Raw genomic sequence first — 27,621 nt, 5'->3', positions numbered from 1 at the left:
CTTCACCACTTGGCAAAAATAAAGGCATCCAATTGAAAGGTGATTGTCCAGTATCTTTTGTATGAGTAAAAATATTATCATATTGTTAATGCTTGTGCTCAGTCCAAGCAGCATCGCTCAGGGCTATTGTCATGGGGACCACTGTGTCTGGAATATCTAGCTGTAGATTATACTATTAATTGCTTTTACTCCTTTTCAATTTAAATGGTCTCTTTGGACCTCTATGTTGTTTTAAATTGAGACAAATGAAATATATCTGGTATTACTGACAACAGTGGCCCTCATTCAGAAGCAGCAAGGCCTCTTGGGTTAAGGTGTCACAGTCAGCCCAGACCCTAAACCCATTTATTGTGAGACTGTTCAGTCGTGGCTCAGGTGGGTCCACAATTTGAGAGGCGGACCGGCACCCAGCATCCCTTGTGCGCCTCTTACCCAATTTCAGGTCATGGTAATAGGGCATGAGTTGGACCCTGGGAGTAAGTGTTAGCAGGCTGCAGTGCCACAAAGTCACAGATAGGAATCCCATTTCATAGCTTCAGAATTAATTTCATGCTTTGCTATGAGCTCTGACCCATCCCCTTGGCTTGTTAGGCTTTATGCGTTTAGATTATACCTCGGAACTGCCAGTGACCGGTTGAGTGCTGTCTCTCAAATTAAAGAAGTGGATTCTAAATCCTCCATATTTAGCCAAACAAGCCGTTTAGCCTTCCCACTTACTGTAATTACGAGAGGGTTTTAGATGTATTGGAGCATTTGTTTTAAATGCAGCATGGACATTCGGAATCAAGGAAGATTAATTTTACAATGATCCCCAAATGTGACCATCCTGCTCATTGACACTGCTGATGAGAAAACGTTTCCCATGCCGTTCGTAAGACTTAGTTTTTCACTGATGGCAAATGATTTGGTTATTTGTGGTGCATCCAATACTGACCTGAGCAGCTGAAGTGTTAAACTCAACATACACGACCCAAATTAGGACCAGAATGAGTGAACTGAGCTGATTTTAAGTCTTGTCATTGTTAGTTGTGTAATGTAGTGGCAGTAATATAGCCTACTTTGTAAATGTGTAATATACTGGAGGTTTAGCAGGAGCAATTGATAATTTCTGACCTGACCTGTATTTTGTGTATGCGTCATATTAGAATATAACAAACCACTGATATTTCAAGATTTGAATTCATTCAGATCTCAAGGTCACACTAGATTTTCTGAACTCTCAATGTTCGCTGTGCATTGGATGACTGGATAAGTGAACAACCCAAAGTTTCAGAGTGAGCAGTCAAGTAGTATCTGTAAATCGTTCTATCGTTCGAACCACCATGAATTACTGCTGTCACAGATCATTAGCATATACACTTCTAAAAATTTAAAGCCTATTCCTAAGATTAGCTATTTTGATTAGATTTATCACATTGTTTTAGGTTTAAATGAAAGATGTCGAGTGAAAATGTTATCTTACTGTGTCATAAAAATCCCATGGAATTTTCAAAAGACCCTCAAGTTAAGCATTAGTGGAGGTTCCCATATAGTTCTAGAATCCGTAATCCCACTGCTGGTCGTGTTCATGGGTAATGCACTTTCTTAAAGCTCGACCACAGCCATCATACTGTATGTCTGAAGGAGTCCTGTGCACGATGATAGCCTGTGCTCTGTCACATTCAGAGGCTCTTTACTACATCACATAGACTGAGGACTGAGCAATCTTTGTTGACGTGAAGAGTTTTGCAAATACAACAAAAGTGGTGGAAATAAGCTGAAAGGCTCCAAATCCAGTAAAACCGAAAGGAAATAAGCCAATTGGACACAGAGAAGGGATTGTTAGGTCTTGACCTATTTGTTGTGTATGATGAGGCTCTCCCAGATTGCCAACAATTTCTTGAGGTTATTTGATGCATATATCAAAGCAGTTTGTATGCAAAAAATTGACAGTGTAGCCTTAACCTTATATACAACATGTTATTTGTAGTCATTTTAGCAACCTGACAGATCAGCTCAAGTCTAATTGGCACAGGTTATGAAATGGGATTCACTTGAGCAAAAACACAGTATTTGTTTGTTGTGTTCCTTCTACCAACATACAAGCCTACAGCCTCCCCTCTCGCAGTCTTGTGGACCCTCTGGCCCGAACATAACGAGTATTAAGCCCTGCCTAAAGCAAAAAGCTGAACCCTAAAAATTCCGAAAGTGAGTCCAAAATGGATGATAACTCAAAATTGAAATTGCCACATAACTCAGATATCAGGGTAGTGCTTGCTTTAGTCCAGGGCTGGTGGGAAGAAAGTCTTTAAAATGTAGTGTTTGTTGGAGCCAGGTAAGTATGATGCAGACAGTTTGTCATTATTATTTTTTTTCTATTTCTTTCTTCTTGTTTGGAGTAATGTGTTTTTTTCCATGTATTTCTATGATTTCTAATTTTGAATATTAACTGTTATATGTAAGTGACATGGTTTACATATTTCATCTCCCACTACCCCTTCTTACGTTCATGATTTATTCCATATGAGTTTTTGTGTACGGAATGACTTAAATTCTGCCAGTGTTTATTTCATCTGTTGGTAGTTGTAATATTTTTACATTCCATAACACTATGTAATAATGAACAGTGCTTTCAGTGAGACAGTCAGTGTATTATTACACAAACCTTCAGCGCAGAGAAAGGATATTTTAAAATTTATATACTGAACTTGTACCTGTTCAAGTGTTTGGCACGGATCAAAAGTGATTAAATGTCTAAATGTTTTAAGATTGTTTAAGATTCAAGAACGATTCACAAACATCCAAAGTCCGATTATTTAATTATACAAGGTAAATCGGTACTAAAACATAGCGCGGTCTTCGGGACGCATGAGGAACGGACCATGAGTAAATATCAAGTTCAACTCATGCCGCTAGATAAAAAAACAATAATACCTGACTGACAGCCGCTACTTGCTTAAAACTACGGCCACATAATGCTCGGGTAGATATCACATATATATAAAATTAGATGCGAAATGACAGACGACGGCAGAGTTAGCACATGTAGAGAGAACTAGATGCGAAATGACAGACTTGCCGGCATTAGTAAACAGCCGCCATCTTAAAGCAGTGGACTTCTCTGGAAGGCTCTGTTGTAGCGAACCTAATTAACTTTTTATCTAAAATACTCCTAAATTGACAAAATCTTGACTTCTATCTTTAAATGATGAAACAGTTTTAAAACTTTCACATGTCGAAATTATGGAATAACATTAAGGCTATTTAACAGCAAGAAATGATAATAAGCTATACACAAAAAAAATAACCATGATAATTGGAAGAAGGAAGTATTACAACAACAACAAAATCTTTTTAATGTTAGCCCTAATGGTTAAAACGATTGAGACAGCTTGCCTAATTGAGGAAGAAAAACAGAATATCAACTGGTAATAAAACACTGGCCTCAATAGAAAAAAATATATATATATATGAACACTAAATGATAGCGCCATTGTTTCATCTCTGGATCAGACAAAAAGACAAATATAGTTGTTCATGGTGGCACTATTTCACAGTGCTGCCATAAAATGTGGCCATGCCATAGTCAGAACACTGGCAACACTAAATAACAATATATTCTTATATAACCATGTCATATTTTACGATAATTTCATTAATCCTGTCCCCTCAAGATGTTTGGGGAGGCAAGACCGGGAAATGTATCAATGTACCGGATAACCATTATCATAGTGGCAAAACAACAACAACCAAGGAGGAAAGCGCTAATTTTAATTTTAGCAATATTTTACATAAAAAAAGAAAACAAAAAGAAGCTAAAATGTGTGGTGTTGTCCTTGAATATTTTGTCTATCAAGTGCCAAATTGTTGAGCGGAAATAATGTCACGCTACAATTTTTTTTTTTTTTTTTCGACAAATACCATGTCAGACACAATCTTGAAAATCCTTTGCGCTAACAAATTGGGCCAATAATAGGGCTACGATCGTGTAGTCATATCAATACTTTAGACAAAATCAATGTGGAATCTTATAATGATGCATTTTAAGGGTAGTTAAAGCATATTGATTCATTATTACACTATATGTTTTTGTCACTTGATTCATTTTTGCTTACATTTGCTTGTTTTTTTTTTAAAATCCAAACGTTGCATCCATGTTTTGTTCCTGAAATTTAGTTTGAATTATTTGTACTGTTTTATTATACCCGTTTCCTTTTATCATTTTCTTTTATCTCTCCCATCTTTTGTATGTTTTTTGTTTTTCACCCCACCCTCCCTCTTTACCCATCTCCTGGTCCTCTACCCCCTCCTTCTTCCCACCTGCCTTCCTTTCTGTCCTGTCCACCTCACTAGAGCCCTCAGCCCCCCCTCAAGACATTAAGTGCAGCAGCACTAGTTCCACCACATTGCTGGTAAGTTGGCACCCCCCGCCATTGAAGAGTCAGAATGGTCTACTGGCGGGGTATAGGGTGCGCTACCAGGTGGTGGAACAATCAGAGGGAATCAGTGACGATGTGGAGCCAATGGAGGAGCCAACTGTGCCTGCCACCGAAGAACAGGTGCTGCTGCAGCGGTTGGATAAATGGACACAGTATCGCATCACTGTGTCTGCTTTCACGGTTGTTGGGCCGGGCCCTGAAAGTGAGCCGTTAATCTGCCGGACCGATGAAGACGGTACATAAATGTCTCCATTGTAGTAAACAAGCCTTCATTTCGTTAGGTTACACCTGAAGGGGTTTTCTCAGAAATGTTGATAGACAGTGAAAAAAGAAATGATAAAATGTCTTACTGTACAAACTGTCATTCCTGTAATAGATAGCAACTCTAATATAGTATCATGATCTGAACCAATGACTTGCACATCCATCCATTTTCTATACCGCATTGGTGTCAGCGACAAGAAGGGGGTGTTACACCTGGCGCTGGTTTTTTCATGACAAATCTAGACAAACAAACATTTACACTTGCATCTAAGGACAATGTTAATAAGTTTGAATACATTAAATAAGAAAATAAACTAATAATGTAAAGTACATTTATTTTCTCATCATTAATTTTTACTCTTGTGTTCTTGGAGATGACACATGGTCATGTACTGCATGACATAAAGGACATACCGATATGTTTTTCAGGTGTGCTATGCCAATGTTTTCTGATTTAAGAGCCTCTTTAATCCCTTTGGGCACATTATGGGTCTGAAATACATTTGTAGTAAATCAATTTCATTATTTGCCATGCAAGAAAATTCTTAACATGTTTTTATCAAGGCCAAACCTATTTCAGATAAAAAATCATATTGTGAATGGTTTAGTGTTTCTGTAATGAAGTTGAAATAAACAAAAAAACTCACTTATTAAAATATGCAGTGGATATCTTGAATAAAAATATATATAGTTTTTATTTGTCACAAATATTTATCTTTGTGCTTTTAAAATTCTACATCGTTTTCACTCATGTGAAAAAAGTGTCCAAAATGTAATTAATTATAAATAAATATTGGAAGAACAATTAAAAGCCACTGTAAATATAAATTAAGATTCGTAAATGAACATGGCTCATGTTGGAAATGTGTGGTGCATTAGAAAGGGTGTTAAATCGTGGATTTTTAAATAAAATGGTTCCAGATCAAGCTAAAACACTGTTTGCAAATGCAATGAGGAAAAGAAGTACAGCAAATTGTTAGTGGAAACTCAATGACAGAAGCTGCAGCACAACTATAAGATGGCTGGTATTGGCTTCGCCAAAATCCTTTCCCCTTCTACAGCAGTTTGTGCCTTCTGTACACCACTAATAAAGTTGAAACGTTATATACGTTTACATTAGTTTCGAGTAAAAAGTACTAATGAATACTAAAGATAAGAACCGAAGCACACCAAAGAAATAAAAAAGCTTATTGTAATTTTTATTGTAAATGACGCAGATTTGATATTTACACATTGTGTGCATATTATGACAAAACATTTTTGCGTATCTTTTTTTTTTTCTTTCTATTGTATCATTCTTCATTTTTTAAATTTATTTTTTGGTTCTTTTCTTGTCTGGTTTCAAAAATCATCCACTCTTGCATTGACAATCTATCTTAAACATGTTCCCTTTAGTTCCTGGAAGCCCTCCAAGGCGAGTAGAAGTGGAGGTCTTAAACTCCACTGCCCTTAAAGTCATGTGGCGTTCTCTGATGCCAGGAAAGCAGCACGGTCAAATCCGTGGCTACCAGGTCCACTATGTCCGTGTGGAGAATGGGGAGTCCAGGGGCCTGCCCCTCATCAAGGATGTCATGCTAGCTGATGCGCAGGTAAGACTATGTCAATGTCCAAGTGGCTGTGCCGTGTCCACTACACAATTTTGCATCAGGTGTGTGTTCAAATCATTGCCCAACCAATACACTTTCACTGACTCCATTGTAGTCACGAATAATACTCATATGTTATTCCACAAACGACAAACACTGTATCTAGGTCAGCAAAGCAACCGTATAAATATTGCTGAAGTTTGGGAAATCATATGGGTCCTCTTCCTGCTCAGATAATCATTCCATTTTACTTCAGTGTTTTGAACTCCTTCTTCCCTTAACTAAAACTTACTGTAAATCAAAAGCTTCACTTATCTTTCCCCACATAATTTTCTTCATAGCTTTTACTAAAAATGTATGAACCCATTGTTCATAACCATTTCTAAAATGGTTGTCCTTCATGTATCAAATGCAAGGACAGAAAGAAACTCTTGCTTGTTGTAGTCCAGAATGGGAAAAACCTGCAATTCGCATGACTACTATTTCCCTTAAGTCACTTGTCCATGATAGCAATCTTTTTTTCTGTTTTATTTGACAAAACATGTAATCACACTTCAAGCCTACTAAAATGACACCTCTTTAGTTGTAACCAGCCAAATGTACTGTAAATAAGCTGGTCAAACACCGGGGAAATAATTGTTGTGTTTTAGATAGGGCTGTCAAACGATTAAAATTTTTAATCGAGTTAATTACAGCTTAAAAATTAATTAATCGCAATTAATCGCAATTAATCGCAATTCAAACCATCTATAAAACATGCCATATTTTTCTGTGAATTATATATATATATATTCTGTAAAACAAATTGTTGGAATGGAAAGATAAGACACAAGATGGATATATACATTCAACATACGGTACATAAGGACTGTAGTGGGCATTTCACTCTACTGTCATTTAAATCTGTCTATGCTGTCCTCACTCCGAAGCGTCTACTTTTTCCAAAGCTAGACAGCTAGTGAACGACGCCATAATAATCAGACTTCTTCCTTTTTCATCTGATTTATTAATAAAATGGCCTCAATCCATTGTCCTCTTTAGACCGTCGTAAAACTACAAAAAAAAAAGTACACAAGCATTGCATTAGCAACAACGTTAGCTCAGCACGCGATACAGGTTAACTAAACATAAACAAAAAGCGTCTCATACAAAAAATATAACATTTCGCTTATTAACACAATATGTGCATTCTTTACAACCATACTTACGGACAAATCTTTTCCAAGGATCATATAAGCACAACAGAGACGTCGTGCAGCCATATTGAACTGGCAAGAAAACAATAAACCATGTCGCAAAGCAACCACAAGAGTTCGCTGTTAGACAGCACAAAAAGCCTTGCTGTAAAACTTACCAAAAGGCAGAATACTGTCTGAGCGGGACATGTGCGTTAATTGCGTCAAATATTTTAACGTGATTAATTAAAAAAATTAATTACCGCGCGTTAACGCGTTAATTTTGACAGCCCTAGTTTTAGACTGTACAGTTATGGAATAAATAAAGATATATTTTACAATAAACACAGCACTAAGGCTAGGTTCTTACTGCACATAATAATAATGCATAATAATGCACAATTCTGATTTTTGTCATATCTGTCTTTTTTGGCGTGCCTTTGTCCATTGAGCCCATTCAAGTATTACACATGCGCACTAATTCGCAGTCCGACATGCGCTGAGCAAACTGACCCGCATGCACAGAAGTATCAAAACAAATAACTACACACTGTGCGTACATGACACAGACACATAAGCCTTATACTGTATGTGTTCGCGTCAGTTTGCCCCGACTCAGCCATGTAAGCAATACTGAAATATTGCTCATTTGGAGCACAGTAAGAAACCGAGCATTTTTAGGCTTACCCTTTTTTTTCTATGTATTTTTATATGACTATTGTTTTATGACTATGGTCAAGCCCGCTTGTTTTACAACTGCGTTGTAAAAGCCGAACGCAAGCTAGGCACTAACGCTAATGAACAGCTACATCGCTGCCGTCTTGCCTGCTGCTCTCGCTATTTGCTGACATAATTGCTGCATGAATTCCAATTTGGGAGACTTGGCCGTTCTGGAAACACTCTGCAAAAATGTGGCCCAGATCAGCTTTAAACCACATACGAAAGTGACCCAGATCGAATTTGAAATGGTCCACTTCTACGCACCTTGTCACGTTCTGATCATCAAGTTAATGCCTCACTTGAGTCAGAAAAACACGAAAAAATCATTTGTGCGTTAAGACCTGTGGTATGAACCAAGCCTAAGTTTATCCTGAACCTTTCACATATATCTCAACAGAATGACTTTGAGCTATTGAAGATCAAAAGTCCAGCAAATCAAACATCAGATGAAATTGTACATTTTTGTTGCAATTACCTCATTATAAAAGCATTTAAAGCTTCATGCACTGCTTCAGGATTTTCCTGTATTGATGATTTAACATGAGAATAACATTGTTAAACATTGTCATGCCCTGCAGCAGACCTTTTCTAAGCTTCTTTTTTTTCTTGAGGCATCACAAAAACATAGACCTACTTGATTCCAGCCTTCTGCATCCAAATCTTGAATGCCTCCATTTCTCACAATACTATTTCTTCCTTTTCTGCTCTCTCCTTTTTTTTTTTTCTTAAATGTTGCAATCTCTCCCCTACGCTCCTCTTTGGCGGGGGTTGTTAGTGGGAAACGGACGATACAGCTGAATATGTGAGTACAAAGTTCCACTTGACTGCATTGTGAAGTTGGAAACATATAGACCGTGGCTATTGCATCAGTCTGGCATGATTTAAGAACTACTTCAAACCTTTAACTTTGGAAAGAAACTCAAAAGTTTAAAACACTTTGTGTCATCACTAACGAAAAACACTCATGTCAACAGCTGATGTACTATCCAGTGTCCATTGTGCCTGGAGTGATACTTGTTGTGTGTTGTTGAAACATAATGTCTTGTGCTTTAGTGTTGTTTTCTTTAGTGAAACTTGAAAACAATAGCAGTCGCTTCTTTGAGTCCTATTTATTTTTTTGGGGGGGAGAGGGTGAATTTGGAAACGGTTGCCCGTCCAACATGCGTGCATGATCTTTTCAACATGAAAGCATCCTTATGATATTAATTTGAAAAACACCACACAAACCTTGACTCATCAACATTGTGTGAATACAATCTGAATTGCTACACAGTGCTTATAGCTCATTTACTTTTATTGACCTACCCTGTCTGTCTGCCAGGCAGACTGTTAAAAAGCTCATTCTGCATTCATTTAAACCAGCTCTATTGAAAGATTCATAAGAATTGATCAGAAGGCTCTCTTTCAGGAGAGCAAAAGGAAACATAATGGCTGATTTAAAAAGTCCTAGTGAGCATCTACCATGAACAGTACTTGAAATGCATTTATTGCAAACTTAAATTATTGACCCACATATTTTTAAAGGGATAAGGGTGGAACTTTCGATTTACACGTATAATATCCTTTCACTATATTGGAAACTGTAAGGCATTTCCTGAATGGATCATAACCCAAATGCCCAAGGGATATGTAACAATGCAGAGACCAGCAGACAATCAATAAACATGAAGTGCATGAAGTTAGGTAAAAAAAGTCAAACTTCCGAAATAATATTTTGCTCCTGTGTATTCATTTTCTTTCATTCCAGGAAATGGTTATTGGAGGTCTCAAGCCGGACACTACTTATTCCATTACTGTAGCGGCATACACCACCAAAGGTGATGGAGCACGGAGCAAACCCAAACTTGTAGTGACCAAAGGTGCAGGTCAGTGAAACTTCTACTAAAACTGTCACAGAGATCCTAATTCATTTATTTATTTTAGATAAACAAAGTATATGCATTCTGCTTAAACTTTAAACAAAGCTTCAAACCTCCTTCTATGTACAATGACAATAAAGGCTTTCTATTCTATTCTACTCTAAACTTCAAAGGGAACAGACTATGGGAATTTGACTCAAAGGTTTGTATACAAAAGCATTACTCGGGTCTCTTTAACATTAAATGTAGAACAAAACAACAAAGTAAAGTGTTCTTCCCATTACTGAAAATGTGCGTCTTTAAATCATTGTTGTGGTAATGTACACGCACAAGCACAACCTGGCACCAACGGCTCCTGGCAGGTGTTGAAAGTGGCCGGAGGTTGTGACACTATTGCATGAGGCATGGGTGAGGGGTGTCACTCTGTATCCTTCTGTTTAGGAAGGCTTACTGTGATAAGGGTCATTCTAAACACAGTGACTGCCACCCAAAAGGAAACGACTCTTTCAAGACTCTCTCTCGTGTGACAAGCTTTAACCATTTTCAAAAGTGAACCTTAATCACATGATTTGTACTGTCCAATTTTATTGTTAGATTTTACGCTAGCACTAAGGTAATGTAACCATACAATTACACATACTGTACAGTAGTAAAAATCTACCTTAAAGCAGTATGCGAAGTAATGGATATATAAGGTTCACAGTACACCTTGTTCAATTTTTTTCCTCTACAGTGTAATTGTACAGGTTATATTGTGTACTGATCCCTCCTTTTTCATGGTTATTGGGGACAAGAACTCCTAGCGAAAAGTATAAAACCGCGAAATTGGGTTAATTACAGTATCTGAGAGATGCATGGGGGAACTTGGCATACACCCTGGATGGTGTGTAGCTCCACTCACGAGCGAAGAGATCGTGTAGCGGGGAAATGGTGCTTCAATTGCGGATAAAAAAGAGGTTAAATTTTCCCCAGAGATGCGGAGATTTGTGGCACTCTTAAGGTGCTCTCAAAGTGGGTAAAAATAGTTAAAAGTACCACTGAAACTCCAGGAGGTGTTTGGAGGGGATAGAGTGCTCCATTTGTGGGTAAAAGTTGTTAAAACTCCTTGTGAGGTGTTGGAGATTTGTAGGGAGCTTTCTGTGCTCTCAAAGCCGGTAAAATGGTGTGAAAGAATGCTCAATATCCCTTCGAAGGTCCTGGAGGTGTTTGACAGGGATAGAGCGCTCCAGTTTTGGTAAAAGAAAGAAAAAAAGGTTAAAGTTCAACCGACGGTTGGATAGGTTTGGGTGCTCTCAATGTGGGCAGCGGCAGATCAGTTCATAGGATGAGGCCACTTTTATTGGTGGACTCGTCCCCCGATCATAATCGGAGCGGCTGTGATAGTACGTAGTCAATCAGCTCACGGGATAAAGCCACTCTTATTGGCAATGTCATCGGTTGGAGAGGATGCAATGGTGCTTATTGGTGCTCTAATGTGTCAATTTCGCAGCAAGAACTAATCACACGCCTTGTATGAGTGCCTGTGGGTAGGCACAAAGCCCCTGATTTATGTCTGCCTTGCTGTGAAACAATGTCTCCTGCGCCTCAAAGGCTAGGTTCATACTACAGGTCTTAATGCACGAATCGGATTTTTTCATGTTTTGTCCGACTCGAGTCAGGCATTAACATGATGGCCTGAACGGGACCGGTCGCATAGAAGTGGACTATTTCAAATCCGACCTGAGTAACTTTCTTATGTGGTTCAAATCCAATCTGGGCCACATTTTTCCAGCGGTCTGTACTGTCAAGTCTCCCAAATCGGAATTCATGCAGCAATTACGTCATCAAAGAGCGAGTGAGACACTACGGTAGCGGTGCAGCTGTGCGTTATTAGCGCCTAGCTTGCATTGAACACAGCATTTGGGGAAGGGCCAGGCTTGACAACAGTCATAAAAAAATTAAAATGACAGACAGCATGAGTGGTCATTTGTTTTGATGCTTCTGCGCATGTAGTGCGCATGAATAATACTTGAATGGTCTCAATGGACAAAGGAAGTCTGATCGGGCAGGCCAAAAAAACAGATATGACAAAAAATCGGATTTGTGCATTAATACCTGTAGTATGGACCTAGCCAAAGTGAAATAACACATTTTTTCATTTATATTTTCTGATGAATACCTTTTAAAACCCAGCGATGCACAGAACAAAACATAAACCGCAAGGTCGCGTGGGATCACTATATACTCATTCTTCTTAGGTCCTCTGCCCCTCCCTCCTGAGACCTGGACCACTTCTGGCAGGAGCATGTTTTATCTGATTTGAGGTTGGATGTCAGACAGGTGGAGGGGCCACATGTGCACCATCAGCCACACTACAAATGCAATCAAGATATGATGCACCGAAATATTTGTTTTTTTACCCGTCTATTTATCAACGGTTAAATTGGAACCAATACAAAAGAGATATCAGGTTTCTGTATCCAACGCTACAAAACACCCATCCTCTGTAAATGTGCTGTTGTTGAACCATATATGTAATGAAAATTGATGTTTTCAAATACATGTTGCAGTGTTTGAAAGGTTTTAGCAAGTTGAACTGGCTTTTTTTTTTTTTTTACCCTATACTTTTACTATAAATCTGAATAACAACATACATCAAGCTAGATGCAATGGTTTTCAGTAAATCGCGTAAAAAAAGCCAGTAAAGTCAAGTCTCACACGAAACAAATTCAGCGTCCTGGAAAAGTTATGACGTCACTCGACGACGGCGGACTCTAAACGTAGCATCTTAATCCAATGGTAAATCAGTCAACATCTCTTGAAGGCAAGGCAAATGTATTTCTATAAAACAATTTACCATACAAGCACAGTTAAAAACGATTTGAATAGTAAGGGTAGTTTGGAATACGCTGAAGTAAACAATAGCGTTTTAGCTCTTATTTAAAGATTGAAATGCTTTTTTGCTGACTGATGAATGCCTGTCAAAGTATGTCATGACAGTGAGACAGACGCCACTGCCTGCTACAGCCAACTGCATGGGCAGCCAATGCCACCACGCAGTAGGCACCTTAAGTAGTAGTGTTTGTGTGTGTTTGTGTGTATGTGTTTATTCTTGCACAGCAGGGAGCTTTCCTATGTTCAGTAAGCTGAATATCAAGCTAGATGGTGGGGATCAAGGTGGGGACTGGGACATATAGGTTAGTTGCTTGTACTGGTGTCCCACAAGTGCCTTTTGGATATGTTGTCGGCACAGCTAACAGCTTCAACTCCAACAAACCCGACACACGGCCCATCTGCCATGATTGCCAATTTTTGTAGCCGTCTGGGGTGAAATGTTCTCTGCAGAGACAAGTCGTTTTCGATGGTTCCTCTCCAGTAAGCTCGCATTCTCTTGACAAAACGCTTCCAGGCAATCCTCGCCATGATATCCTTTAAACGCATTGCAATGTTCTAACATGAGGCTCCTACGACTTACTACAACCATAAAATATGTAGGTGTATACCATTATTACACCTCATTCATGACTCGTGAAAGGAATCATCTGGAAGGATGGCCTCACGACAGTATAAACACCTCGTATGATGTTACACTCTGATCCGGAAGCGTCTTGTAGCTCAATGAGGGAGGCACACGGTAGATGTGAAATTTTGTCAAAAATACTGGACAGATTGGGACTAATCATTTCTAGTATGTTTCAGGTTATTACAAAGATTAAAGTTGGCCTAGAAAAATGTTAAGGTACAATTTAAAGCGGAGGTGCATTTCTATGGTAATGTGGAGTGCAAGAAGCAGACTTAAAATGCAATCCCCCCGTTAACTCATTGCATCTTTAGTCCTAATTATGATACTATTTTGCTTCATTTCAAAGGATAAATGTCATTAACATTGTATCCCACTCATCAAACCTGCTTCCCAGGAATGTTGTAAAGTATACAGTTATTGAAAACCTAAGTTACAATATAAATGGAGTTGGTCTTGACCCGCCTGTTGAATTACCATAATTTTCCAAATATAACGTGCACTTTTTTTCCCTAAATTTACTCGTAAAATCATGGGTGCGCGTTATTCACGGGTAAAGGGACAGAGACAAAAAAAAATTCATCATGATTCTTGTTCCATTGTAAGCATGGACCAGCACAATATTACCTAATCCGAACGACAGTGATATAATAATAAAGTTTCATGTGGTAAATAATTGTTTTCATGATATTTTTCACCTCTAATAAAATTAAAATGTTTTTTCGAACTATTCGTTTATTATTTACCGGTACATTTTTCTTACCTTTATCGTTACAACATGCCGGCACATGGCGATGTTGTCTTGAAGAGGACGTATATGGCGATCCGTTTCGTATAAATGTTGACCGGGTAGAGAGCTAGGACAGGAGTTTGAGGAAGAGTGTCGAACCACTGAGCCAAGCCGCGTTGTTTTATTTACATTGAAACTCACAAAGTAACAACGTACGTCTTGCACGCAAATCTGTTTACTGTTAAAATTGTTTACTTCCGGCTGTTCCCTTAACTAAACTCTTCCCCCTGGAAACTACACAACCCACCAACATTAGTTCCGCTGGTGAATTCTGTTAAAACTCGCTACAACTCCTTACTTTGTGAAAATTATTATCGTATACTGTGAGCAATTTTACCACAGAAAGTTAATATTCTATTGTAAAAAAAAAAAAAAAATGACAAAAGGATTAAAAAATACTGCAACCGCTTACTTTGTAAAAGTTCGAGACACGAGACTCATATTTATTGGTGCCAAAATTAGGGTGCGCTTTACACACGGGTACAAGAATTTTCCCTAGATTTTACAGGTAAAGTTGGGGTGCGCGTTATACACGGTGCGCGTTATATTCGGGAAATTACGGTACATCAAACTCAAAAGGTATGCTCTTAAACAGCACTTTTTAATAGGTCACTTTTTTGTCTTAAGACCTTGAAATATGCCATATGTAAATCGGTGCAACTTCAGTCTCCTTGACATTACCTGCATTACAAATCAAATTCATTCATGAAACCTAGCCTCCACATTCTTCTAGGAAACCCAAAATTAAAAGTTGATGGGGCTAAAGATAGCATAGTAATGGATTTGTATTGACCTTTTCAAGATTCATATTAAGAAATACCTTCCCCGTTACTGTACCCTAACCTAGATACAGTACATAATTTCACTTTATGACTGATATTAGTGGTTATTTTTTGTAGGGTTGGAGCCTAATTAGGTCTTACCTGCAGGGTAGGATGTTTGAGATTTGTAGGCATGTGCCGGTATGAGATTCTGATGGTATGATAACCTTAAGGCAAAATATCACGGTTTCATGGTATCACAGTCTTGCAATTTCAGCTCTAAAATGTGTTACGGTGAGATATCTGGGTTTTAAAAACAAAATAAAACTGTTTTCCATCTAACAGGATTTTTATTTTTTAAAACACATTAGTTATTAAGTTAAAATAAATAACAAAAAATAACTGAAATATTCTAAATAAAATTATAATAAATGTAGTCCTTTATGTGAGCCTAAACCCACAGTCATAGCTCAACATTATTACCATCAGGACAAATTGAATTGAATTATTTTTCCATAAAGAGCACGTGTGTATAACTCGTATCATGTTTACATTATGCACACACTCTTTCTCAACACAGACAGTTGCTAGAGAGAAAAAAAAACACGTTTTACCACCGCTAGACACACTAAACACACTGGAGTTAAGTCTCGTAGCTGGTGGGAAAATTTCCTGACAGTGTTTTATAACCTTTAATTTTGTATAAGCGAATATGCTTCTCCCGTCAGCCCTTGTCTTTCTTCGGTTCTTTCTTTCTTCGGGCTAATCATATCACATTTTGCACCTGTCAATGATACCGATGATGATGACAATAAATAAATAAATAAATAATATGTGAAATCACATTAGAGCTATTTCCTCCGCAAACATGTTTTACATGTCGGTTCGCGCGCCTCCTCTCAGCCGCAGCCGTCTGTAACTTTTCTGCAGCCGAAGTATCCCCAGACTAGCGATTTCGTTTTCTTTGATAGAGGAAAAAGTTCAGGAGTTTCAACTCCTTCAGCCACCGTGTAGCACAGCTGACTCACTGACACTGCGCAACAACCGGTGGGCGAGGGTTGAGCCTTACAGCTGCAAGCAAGGGATTTCTCCCTGCATTTTTGGGACATGAAATATAGCTAATACCGTTACCGTTGGGACGGTATGATGGAAGATTTTTGCGGTTTTGAAACCATGACGTTTTCATACCACGGTGTACCTTGAAACCGGTAATCGGCATATGTCTAGAGATTGTACATATACAACTTCAGACAGGCATGGCGGCAATGAGTCTGTATACTGGAAGCTGTTGTGTGTTCATCCAGCAATCAAAGAGAGGCCGGAAATGGGAGGGAAACATGATCCCTACTTTCTCAATCAGGCTGAGTTAGTGTCAACAGCAGGCTGTTAATACTGTGGCTTGATGGGAAACGTGCCAGGAATCCCACAAAAAGGGATTGAACAAGATACTACAAACTCAATAGGAGGCAGAGGCGTTTAGAGGAGGGGTGTAGAATTGGGATTGTAGATTTTTATGGCTGGGAGTTGGGCATTGCGAGGAGAAGGGGACAGCCGAAGAGAGAGCAGATCGATGATCACAGACGGACAATCAAGGTCTTAGGAACCTCTGAGTTATTCATGAAAACTATACACACACGCACACCCCCATAGATGTGCACATGCTTAAAACAAATATTTATTTATACCTGCAATATTTATCTGTGGGATTTTAGCATTGCTCAAATAGAACTGTTAGCTTAATATAAAATATAACACGCTGCACATGTCTCCTATTTGCTCATCCACATTGTAAGTCCAGACGGAACTCACTGGAACAACTTCAAGTCCAAATCAGCAGTGATACTGCTGCAAGATACTCCCATGTTCAGTTGATGGACCTACATGTGCCCGGCCTTTATCCTCCTTGCGCTGCACTGTGCTCTGGTCTCGCATTGGACAATGTTAAATGACTTAATTACTGGAAAATGACGAGGGGAGAAAAGTTTTGAATGTCTAAAGAGTCTTTAGTGGCTCTTTCAGAAGAGCCTACTCCACGCAAAAGGAAATGAGATGGGCACCATTTCATTGCACCTTTAAATGTGCTGTGGTACCTCTACATACGAATTTAATTTGTTCCAGGGCGTGGTTTGTATGTTGACATGGTCGTATGTCAAGCGGGATTTTCCCATAAGAATACATTATGATTTGATTAATTTTGTTCCACAGCCCAAAAACCGATGCCAAATCCTTAATAAATACTGCAGGTACAAATACAAATAAGAATAATAGTAACAATAATGCAACAAATTGGGTTCTAATGTGGCTGTTGTGTTTTGCATGCTGCTCCTGAACGCATAGTGTGACTGTCAAGAAATCAAATTGCCTAATTAAAACCTGTGGAATAGCATGACCTGGATGACTTTAAATCTATAGACTTACTTACTTACCAATGTAACATCCAGTAAAAAGTGAAGCATTGAATTTTAAACAAGCACACACGCATATACACAGATTTCACAGATAGCATGATATCTGATTAAATTTATTTGATTAGGCTTGAGGATGAAAGCAGAGCTGTTTTTTTAATGACATCAAACTGAGCTTTAGTATGTAGAGGAAGCATATTAGAAGCATATCCTCCACCCATCACATATTTCCTCACGACCCAACCCCCCTTTCCATTACTGGCAAAGATCATCATCAGACATCATGTTCATCTTGGTCCAGCAGAATGTAGACCATTAGCGAACGGAAATTATTCATATGAATGGGAGGCTGTTGCACTGTTTACTTTGAATGATTGAATTTCAATTGATTCCATATGTAGTCATTTTCTCCCAGGATCAAAGTGTTTGTCGTGCCCGAAAATTACAAAATTCCTCAAAATTTATATAATCGTACATTGCTTAAATGGTAACTTAACCCATACAAAAAAATAAAGAACAAAGACTGGGAAATGTATTCATTTTGTGATTCCGGTAATTAGCACAACTGCTATGCCTCATGAAATTGTGATATTTACAACATTAAAAAGACAAAAGAAACTCACAAGCTCTTTTAATTTCATACAATAACAGCTGTACTTGAAATGTAAATTTTCAGCTTGTGTGCACATTCCCACATGGTAAATGAAACATATTATGATGGTTAACGAGCTAGAGCAGTCGTTCTCAAATAGTGGGGAGTGGCGTCAAATTTTTGGGTCAAATTGTTTGGCATATTGTGCTCTGAGTTAATGTTGCTAATCAATTTCAGTTGATTTTTTTATTGGTTGTATTAAACTTTATTTTTCAGTATCAAATAGTTAAACGATGTACCTTAAGTGTGTGTTAGCAGTTTGGACATGTTTTATTTATTTATTTATTTATTTTTTATTCAGGCAAATTGATGTGCTTTGTCTTTTTTGTTACAAACAAAAACAATGTTAATAAAGTTATACTTTATTGTAAGTGGATCTACAGTATATTACTTTTTTTCTTTAATGTTAACCAGAAATAATGTTATTCTGAGGTGTACTTATAATAAGTTTATAGACCAATAATACTATTTACACTGGCGGCATAAAGGTGGGGGGCTCGAAACATTTACTTCATCATGGGGGGGTGTAACAGAAAATAATTGAGAAGCACTGATATACAGTAATCATAGTAATATAGTTATATAATATACTGTATAGTTGGAATTATCAAGTAGTTTATATAATTGTCAAAGTGAATTAAGCTTTGTTGTGTTTATTTTCGTCTACAGTGCCTGGTCCACCCATTTTGTCAGTGACTCAGGAGTCGGAAACAACAGCTCTTGTACGTTGGGACCCACCAGATCTAAAAAATGGCATGGACCTGCAAGGTTACAGGCTCCAGTTTGGTCGTAAAGATGTATCACCTTTAGCCACATTAGAATTTTCTCCCCAAGAACGGCAGTACTCCTTGGGCAACATTCACCGGGGAGCCACCTACCTATTTAAACTATCAGCCAAAAGCAGAGGCGGCTTTGGAGAGGAAGCTGATGTGGAACTTGGTGTTCCAGAAAATACACCAGGGGGATATCCTCAAATGAATGAAGGTTCTAATGTGACTTGTTGCTCGGTGCAACTGTCTTGGTCACCACCAGTTCTGGCAGAGAGGAATGGTGTGATCACTGAGTATACATTGGCCTATAAAGAAGCTGGTTCCGGAGGATTACAAAGAGAGCTCCAGCTACTCCCAAACTTATCAAGCTACGTACTCAACAACCTCAAACCAAATTCTGCGTATGATGTGAGAATTCGTGCACACACCATTGTAGGTCCTGGCCCCTACAGCCCACCTATCCAGTATCGGACGGTGGCCTATGATCCAACAGGTAGGGCTTGCTGGTTTCTCTCCCAACTCCAGGCGTTTGGGAGTTTTTGCAAGAACACAATTTCCTACCACAACCCTTTCTATCACCTGCACTCTTCCTCAAGAAAGCAAATAATGTTACTAAAATGTTTGCTGTTGGACACTCACTTCACTAACTCAAACAAGGTAAAAAAGTAAGTAAGTCATAGTAAGTCTTTGAGAAAGGAGAGCAGCCTTAAAACCCAAGGTAAGTGCTGCACGGTCAGACACTCCTCAAATTGTCTCTGCAGCCCCTTTTCAGGCACACTCACAATATTGTCATCTCTCACTCCCGGTTTTGAATCAAGGTATGACTATAAGGCAAACCCAGTCACAATGAGTGTTTGGACCTTTTGAAAGAAAAGGACAGAAAACCGGTCTTGGTTTCTTACTTTTTAGGGTGGTTTTAAGATATTTTGCCCTATCTAACCCTCATTGTTTTGTTTTCCTCTGTAGTTATTCTACCAATTTACCCTGTCCTTTTATGGGACAGCTTGTGGCATGGTAACCCCCAATTGCACTGCAAAGGCATGCTGTGTTTTGAGTCTGTCTTTATGCTCACTTGGCAGCATGTCAGTAGTGCCAACCCCAAATCAGTGAAGGTATAGTAATACTTAGCATTGGGGTTTAATGTCAGTTTTTGATTATCAAGTGAGTTTGAGTGGCTAGCACGCCTGCCTCATACTTCTGAGATTAACAGTTCAATCCAGGGCCCCAGCCTAACTGTGTCAAGTGTCAAGTTTGCATTTTCTTCCTGTTCCCGCGTGGGCTTCCTCAACATCCCAAAAACATGCATGGTAGGCTCATTGAATACGCCAAATTTCCATAGGTAAAATTGTGAAAGGGAAAGGTTACATGTATATATGTGCCCTACTATTGGCTGGCACCCAATTCAGGATATACCCTGCGCCTCCAGCACATAGTTAGCTGGGATAGGCTCCAGTACCCTGCTACCCTCGTAATGATATGCGGTACAGTATAGAAAATTAATGAATGGATGATCATCAACATTTATTTAGATGATAATACAGTGGTTAAGTTGGTTGGCACTACAAATGATAGCTAGCCAGTGGGCACACCTTTGTGCTTCATGGGTTTGTCTTCCATGAGTCTTACGTGCTTTGTGTCTTAACCAATGGCGTTGCACCTCTCACAGCGAGTAACAGCTCACCGAATCTCACTCTCCAAACCAGAGGAACGTTGCAGGGGAACAACTTTTTTTCACCTGTTTATTTAACCACAGGTTTTTTCTTGTTCTGGTGCTGTGTTTAGTCCATTGAACATATTTTTTCCCCCATCTGCAAACCGAACAGATGTTCCAAAGAACTTTACCATCAAGTGGGCAACCAAGACAACAGTGGTCCTTGCATGGAAGTTTTCTGAAAGCAGGTCTGCATACAAATGCACGGTAAGACTGATGAGGCCAAGTTCCTTTCGAGAAACATTTCTTCCCCAAATTGTACCAGAAAAGTTGGATATTTGGAAAGGTTAGAAATTCCAAACCATGTTTTTCAACCCTAGATTGAATACAACCGTCAGAAGATGGAGGTAGATGCTAGGAAGCTAAGGGTGTTTATAACTGGCCTAAGGCACAATACCACCTATGAGTTCAGAGTAACCTGCCAAGAAAGTATGGATGGTGGACCAAGACACCGTGTTGTGGCCAGGACTGCACCCCTTATTCTGGCCAAGCAACCGAAGCTGGACATCTATGAGGAGCCTGACAATATTCTTACCATGTCATTTCCACCAGTTGATGGCAAAGATGTCAAGTGAGTAAAACGTTGAAATTAATAATCTAAGATGATAGCCTTGAAACTGGAATTATTTTCAGTAAGATAACATTGCAAAATGGTAACATCTCACACTGTAAATTAATGGAGCATTGTAGTTTCTACTAACTACTCAGCCTTATTGTAATAATGAAAAGGGTTTAATTTAATAACATATACAAGTATTATAAGAAAACATATGATCAATGTCCATCAATGTCTACAGTTTGAAAATATTATTGTTAGTTTTTTTCCCAATCAGAATTTTTTAGTCATAAAATTGGCTTGAAAAAGCTGTCCTGAAAAGGGTTTAACAAAGAATGGATGGGTAAATGTAATGTTTTTAGGTTTTAAACAAAGTTTTTGATCCTTTGGATTAAAATTTGTTTTTCCTAATTTCATTCAGCTCTCAATATACCCTTGATATGATGTGTGATGTTGCTGTTATGTGAAGCGACTGTTATTTCTGATCTTAAACACACGAGATACCCACTTGCATTTCATGTCTTGATTAGCATTCACTGTTTTAACAGGAAGTATATTTGGGGGATTTTCTTAATGTAATGCATTTGTCTTGTCTTCAGGAATTTCTACGTAGTTGTGGTTCCACTGAAAAGAACCACGGGGACTGTTAAAAATCTAAAGACTCCTGACGAAATGGACATGGAAGAGGTACAGTGATACATGGTGACAAATGGTTAAAGGCAGGATAGCCAGAGTATATGTTGGGTTACTGAAATTGCATTCATTAATTAGGATGATTGGTTATAGTTCTGTACAGTTTCAATGTAAAGACCAAATTATTAGCATAGGGCAATGAATAATATGAGCAAAAGCATGTTTCCATGTTAAACTTAGAGCATTCTATGAAAATAAACCCTTAAATATACCTGTTTTGCTGCCACCTATATTGTGAACACCATGGGCAAACATCTCGTCTATGCTAATGTTTTCTCTGAAGAATGCAGAAGAGCAATTTATACTAATTTTGTACTCTGCCAGTAGCTAAGTGTCACCTTCTGTACCAGGTCAACAGCAACCAGTTATGTTTGATTTTGCATGATATCGAGTCCCTGCACTTCGGCCCGTATGCATGTATGTGTGCTATCCTATATAACATCCCAATCAACTTTCTTAAGTATAATTAAGTTAATTTTAACCCCTTTAGACCTGCAATTTTTCTGCTGGGCAATAAACAAAATCTTGTCTGATTTTTACTCTACTCAAACACCAGAAAAACATGCAATTTTTTGGCCTGGGTTATTTCATGATTTTTATTGGTTATTTTTTATGTTAATGCGTTTTTAATGAGAAGTGAGCAGTTACGTTTGCCTTTTTGAAGTCGTGTTTCGTCTCAGCCAATCATCTCCAAGAAGTGGCAATAGCAACTAAATTCAGTGTGTTTATTGGTTAAGCGATGCGAACAAGTCATGTCCTTCAGCAGCATGCTCAGGTCTGAAGCAGTCAAATCTGATTCTCAAAGCCTATACACAGAAAACCTTACCCATCAACAATTTGTTTTTGTTGTTTTTTTTTTATTACCCATTTCCCTGTTTTTTTTAGTTAAAATTTGTAATTCTTTTTTTTTTTTTTTTTTTTTTTTTTTAATCAAATTTCAGTATAAGCTTTGTTTGTCAAATACAGGCAGTTTCTTATAGGTGACTCCTTTCTATTTTCACCTGGCAGTTATAAGTCAATTTGGACCCAAAATACAGCGTTTGCATCACAATTGTCTTTTGTATGATCAGAGACAGAATAGTGATATAACCACAGCTCCCAGGCAATATCACTATTTTATTTCCTCTTCCCTATAACCATGTTACTTTACAAATCTCTGAGCTATGTTGTCTTCACATTTATACACCTAAGCTGTTTTTGTTTGCTTCTCATGCTCTCCCATGCAGTTCAACGTTACAAATATCAGAAGACAAATACTGTATATAAAAGACAAAATATAACCCACAACCCTTTGCTTTCAATCAGCTGTTGAGTGAAGTGATCCCTAAGCGCCGGTCACGTCGTCAGCTGAGCCAGTTGGACCAGTGGAAACCTTACATCATTGCCTGCTTCCGGCAGCTTCCCTCCAGCTTCACTGTGGGCTCTGACCATCGGCAGAGCAGTTGTGAGAACAAGGGTCTTGAACCTGGCCAGGAGTATGTCTTCTTCCTCATGGCAGAACTTAATGCTACAGCCGGGGTGAGTTTTTTTTCTTTTTTTCTAGTTATGTTTGCAGTAATTTAATAGAAGTCCCAGATAATTCTGGAGCATGGACATTGGGAAAGGTCAAATGGACCTCTGCTGTGCATTCTAGTGTTATTAATTCATCAGTTGGATATACTAGTCCTTCTCAAAAAATTTGCATATTGTGATAAAGTTCATTATTTCCTGTAATGTACTGATAAACATTAGACTTTCATATACTAGTATTTTAGATTTATTACACACAACTGAAGTAGTTCAAGCCTTTTATTGTTTTAATATTAATTATTTTGGCAAAAAAAGTCAAGAAAAAAACAAAAATCCCTATCTCAAAAAATTAACATATCATGAAAAGGTACTCTAAAGAAGCTACTAATTTTTTTTTTTTTTTTTTTTTTTTTTTTTTTTTTTTTTTTTTTTAAACCTGTCCTGTTCAGCTGTTTGACACAGAGAATGCCCGGATTCTGAACAGTTTTAATGTTTCACATTGAGAGTCTGACATACTCCCATTGTGATCATTCAAAATACCTTTTTATTATGACAAAGCAGCGAACAGGAAGGGGTTATGGGGGGACAAAAGAAAAGAAATACAAGAGAAGAAAGAAAAGAAACACATACACAAACAACAACAAGAAATACATTGAACATCTAAACTAGTTACTAATATGCTGGTGCTATCGTCAGCGAGATGTATTTCCGGTTTACACCATGTGGGGGCCTATTGGCCAGTGAAAGAGGAGAATGGGGGTGGGGGTGTCTATAACACTATAAGCTAAGTGATTGAAAGGGGTAGAGTGTACACAAATCAGTTCTGTGATCTAGAACCCAGTAATCGTGTGAATCTCTTATGAGTGTAAGCCCGTTGGCGACCAACCCTACGCCGCCGCATCGCCAATCCCGGCACCGGAACCCCCAACCCGAGCATGCCCTACCACATCCAGCAGCACGCAAGCCCCACCGGGCACACAACACCCACGCAGACGGGCGGAGAAACCACGCGGGCGCCAACCCAGGGCCACGGCCCCCACCCAGCCAGCCCGGGGAGGGAGGGCGGGTGGGGGGGGGCCATGCGCAGCCCATCCCTCCTCCTGCCGCCCAGCAAATGAGCCCCCCCACCCCCCCCCCCGCCCCCCCCGGGACCCAGGGTGGTCCCCCGGGCATCAACCGGCCTTCAGGGATGGCAGGAGGGGACGCATCACCAACCCCATGCCTACACCCAGAGAGAAGCTACTAATCTAATCATCTGAATCAACGAATGAACTCAAAATCCCTGTGAAAGATTCCTGAGGCTTTTAAAACTCCCAGCCTGGTTCATTACTCAAAACCGCAATCATGGGCAAGACTGCCGACCTCACTGCTGTCCAGAAGGCCATCATTGACACCCTCAAGCAAGAGGCTAAGACACAGAAAGAAATTTCTGAGTGGATAGGCTGTTCCCAGAGTGCTGTATCAAGGCACCTCAGTGGGAAGTCTGTAGGAAGGAAAAAGTGTGGCAAGAAACGCTGCACAACCAGAAGAGGTGACCGCACCCTGAGAAAGATTGTGGAGAAGGGCCGATTCCAGACCTTGGGGGACCTGCAGAAACAGTGGACTGAGTCCGGAGTAGAAACATCCAGAGCCACCGTGCACAGGCGTGAGCAGGAAAAAGACTACACGTGCCGCATTCCCCAGGTCAAGCCACTTTTGAACCTGAAACAGCGGCAGAAGCGCCTGACCTGGGCTACAGAGAAGCAGCACTGGACTGTTGCTCAGTGGTCCAAAGCTTTTTTCAGATGAAAGCAAATTTTGCATGTTGTTCGGAAATCAAGGTGCCAGAGTTTGGAGGAAGACTGGGGAGAAGGAAATGCCAAAATGCCTGAAGTCCAGTGTCAAGTACAACAGTCAGTGATGGTTTGGGGTGCCATGTCAGCTGCTGGTGTTGGTCTACTTTGTTTTATCAAGGGTAGGGTCAATGCAGCTAGCTATGGGGAGATGTTGGAGCACTTCATGCTTCCATCTGCTGAAAAGCTTGATGGAGATGAAGATTTCATTTTTCAGCACGACCCATTTACTGACCATGGCATTACTGTGCTCACTTGGTCTGCAAACTCTCCTGACCTAAACCCCATAGAGAATCTGTGGGATATTGTGAAGAGGAACTTGAGAGACATCAGACACAACACTGTGGATGAGCTTAAGGCTGCTATCGAAGCATCCTGGGCCTCCATAACACCTCAGCAGTGCCACAGGCTGATTGCCTCCATATCACGCCGCATTGAAGCAGTCATTTCTGCAAAAGGATTGCCGACCAAGTATTGAGTGCATAGCTGATATAATTAATTGAAGGTTGACTTTTTTTTGTATTAAAAAACCCTTTTTTGTTTTGGTCGGATGAGATATGCTAATTTTTTGAGATAGGGATTTTTGGTTTTTCTTGACTTTTTTGCCAAAATCATCAATATTAAAACAATAAAAGGCTTGAACTACTTGAACTACTAACTACAGGTGTGTGTAATGAATCTAAAATATATGAAAGTCTAATGTTTATCAGTACATTACAGAAAATAATGGACTCTATCACAATATGCTTATTTTTTTTAGAAGGACTAATACATCATTTAAGATTTGTTACAATGTTTTTTTTTGTTTTTTTTTTCATTAATATAATGAGTGTTGTAGTTAGGAATAATGTTATGTGTGTGTTTTTGCCCAGAAAATGTTTGCAACCAGTCCTTACACTAAAACAGTGTTGACTCCTGAGCAAGTGCATGACCCACAACCTGTTGAGACTGGCGGCGATGGCCTGATTTGGGTAGTAGGCCCAGTCCTTGCTGTGGTTTTCATCATCTGCATTGTCATCGCAATCCTTCTCTATAAAAAGTGAGTAGACAGTTATATTTTGGTTTGGCAGTGAGTTAACGTTTGATAAAATGACAAATTTCAACCTCTAGTATACACAATGTGTCAATGACAGTACACATTATTTTATTTGGGTCGTTTGTAAATGTAACCTAGTGAAGATACTTTTTCCAACAATAATTTTTAAAGAATACAAACATAGCATCACTGATGCTAGCTACACATCTATAATTCACAAGTCACTATGTGCACATTTTATGAACTTGAGATTTCTCTTTCTCATCACACAAAACAAATGAGGTTTTTTTTCATCCCTTGATGTTGTACCAGTTATTTCCCGCGTCATTAAAGAACATATTAATGGGGATGAAATGATGCATGTTTGTTGTGTATTAATGTAAGCATGCCGCTTTTAGCCCCAACAGCATGGTTGCATGCAGATTGTTGAGAACATCTTGTTAAAGTCCTAAGAAGTAAGGGTTCAGAAAAAGGAGAGAACATGAGATTCTTTGAGATTTTTTTCCATAGTGGAGAAAACCATAAATAAACACCAATATGTCCTGGAAGAAGGCGGAATACCATTTTCAGACATTTTTAAATGCCAGTACTATTTTTGCCAATCAAATGCGACTATCTCAGATTGTTAAACCAAGTCGTCGCACATTTTCTACCCACTGTGCTATGTGTGGCAGTTGGAGAAAAAAAGCTTTAATGGGAAAAAAAACAAGACTAGACACCAATATCCAATATTGTAACACCAGATATTTATCAAGCAGTACAACATTGCTTTGGGAACCATGTATATTTTTTCAGCTAACCACCAGAGGCACACTTTAAGATCCAGTCTTGTATCCAAGATGTGTCGAAAGAATTTTGTCCACATAGTGTCTACCTACTATTAATTAGCCTCTGATACTTTTGACAACCTAAGTTATTTTGTTGCTTGAGCATTTAGTGAGTGAGCATTTCAACTTTACCGATACCATTTTTTTGGCCCGATACCGATACCTGGGTGTGCAGTATCGGCCGAAGTGAATCCTGTAGAACTTTTTATTGCTTACCTGTTATGGGTGACAAATTAGTTTAATAAACTTTTGGCTCCCAATGGCCTAAATTTCTGAATTTAAAACATGTATAATACTAGCCCAACAGTAAGATAGTAGAAATACAATGAATGAATAATGAATAAACTTTTTTAAACCCTGAGTTTTTGCTCTCAAAGCCCAAACAATGCAACTTTCATGAAATTATAAGTAATAATAACTGACCACAGCATTCTGTCTCTCTATTTACCTCCCTCTCCGTGCACCAGCAGCAACACACACTTAGCCACTTAGCTTAAGTTACTTTGCTTACTTCTACAGCACTTTTGAATAGGCTTGCCGCCCGTCCTTTGAAATAAG

The 27,621-nt window shown here is 38.9% G+C and overlaps 1 protein-coding gene across 14 annotated transcripts in view; it reads left to right on the top strand.

Annotated features, from left to right (window-relative positions):
• The window catches only part of ptprsa (protein tyrosine phosphatase receptor type Sa), a 374,739-nt gene that overhangs the window by 289,553 nt on the left and 57,565 nt on the right, over positions 1 to 27,621 (top strand). For 7 of the 14 annotated variants that reach the window (XM_057840793.1, XM_057840789.1, XM_057840790.1 and 4 more), the window contains 10 exons: positions 4,333 to 4,653; positions 6,078 to 6,271; positions 8,939 to 8,965; positions 9,911 to 10,028; positions 18,799 to 19,392; positions 20,723 to 20,817; positions 20,931 to 21,181; positions 21,766 to 21,853; positions 23,165 to 23,377; positions 26,073 to 26,239. In XM_057840793.1, coding sequence (XP_057696776.1) covers positions 4,333 to 4,653; positions 6,078 to 6,271; positions 8,939 to 8,965; positions 9,911 to 10,028; positions 18,799 to 19,392; positions 20,723 to 20,817; positions 20,931 to 21,181; positions 21,766 to 21,853; positions 23,165 to 23,377; positions 26,073 to 26,239 — 2,068 coding nt within the window. The remainder of the gene's footprint in view (positions 1 to 4,332; positions 4,654 to 6,077; positions 6,272 to 8,938; positions 8,966 to 9,910; positions 10,029 to 18,798; positions 19,393 to 20,722; positions 20,818 to 20,930; positions 21,182 to 21,765; positions 21,854 to 23,164; positions 23,378 to 26,072; positions 26,240 to 27,621) is intronic. The other 7 variants (XM_057840799.1, XM_057840800.1, XM_057840803.1 and 4 more) reach the window with 2 other exon arrangements.

This window comes from Corythoichthys intestinalis, chromosome 7, assembly GCF_030265065.1.
Source record: "Corythoichthys intestinalis isolate RoL2023-P3 chromosome 7, ASM3026506v1, whole genome shotgun sequence".
In the NCBI taxonomy this organism is placed as follows: Eukaryota; Metazoa; Chordata; class Actinopteri; order Syngnathiformes; family Syngnathidae; genus Corythoichthys; species Corythoichthys intestinalis.
The sequence above is the reverse complement of the archived record's forward strand: the minus strand, read 5'-3'. Positions and strand labels throughout refer to the sequence as shown.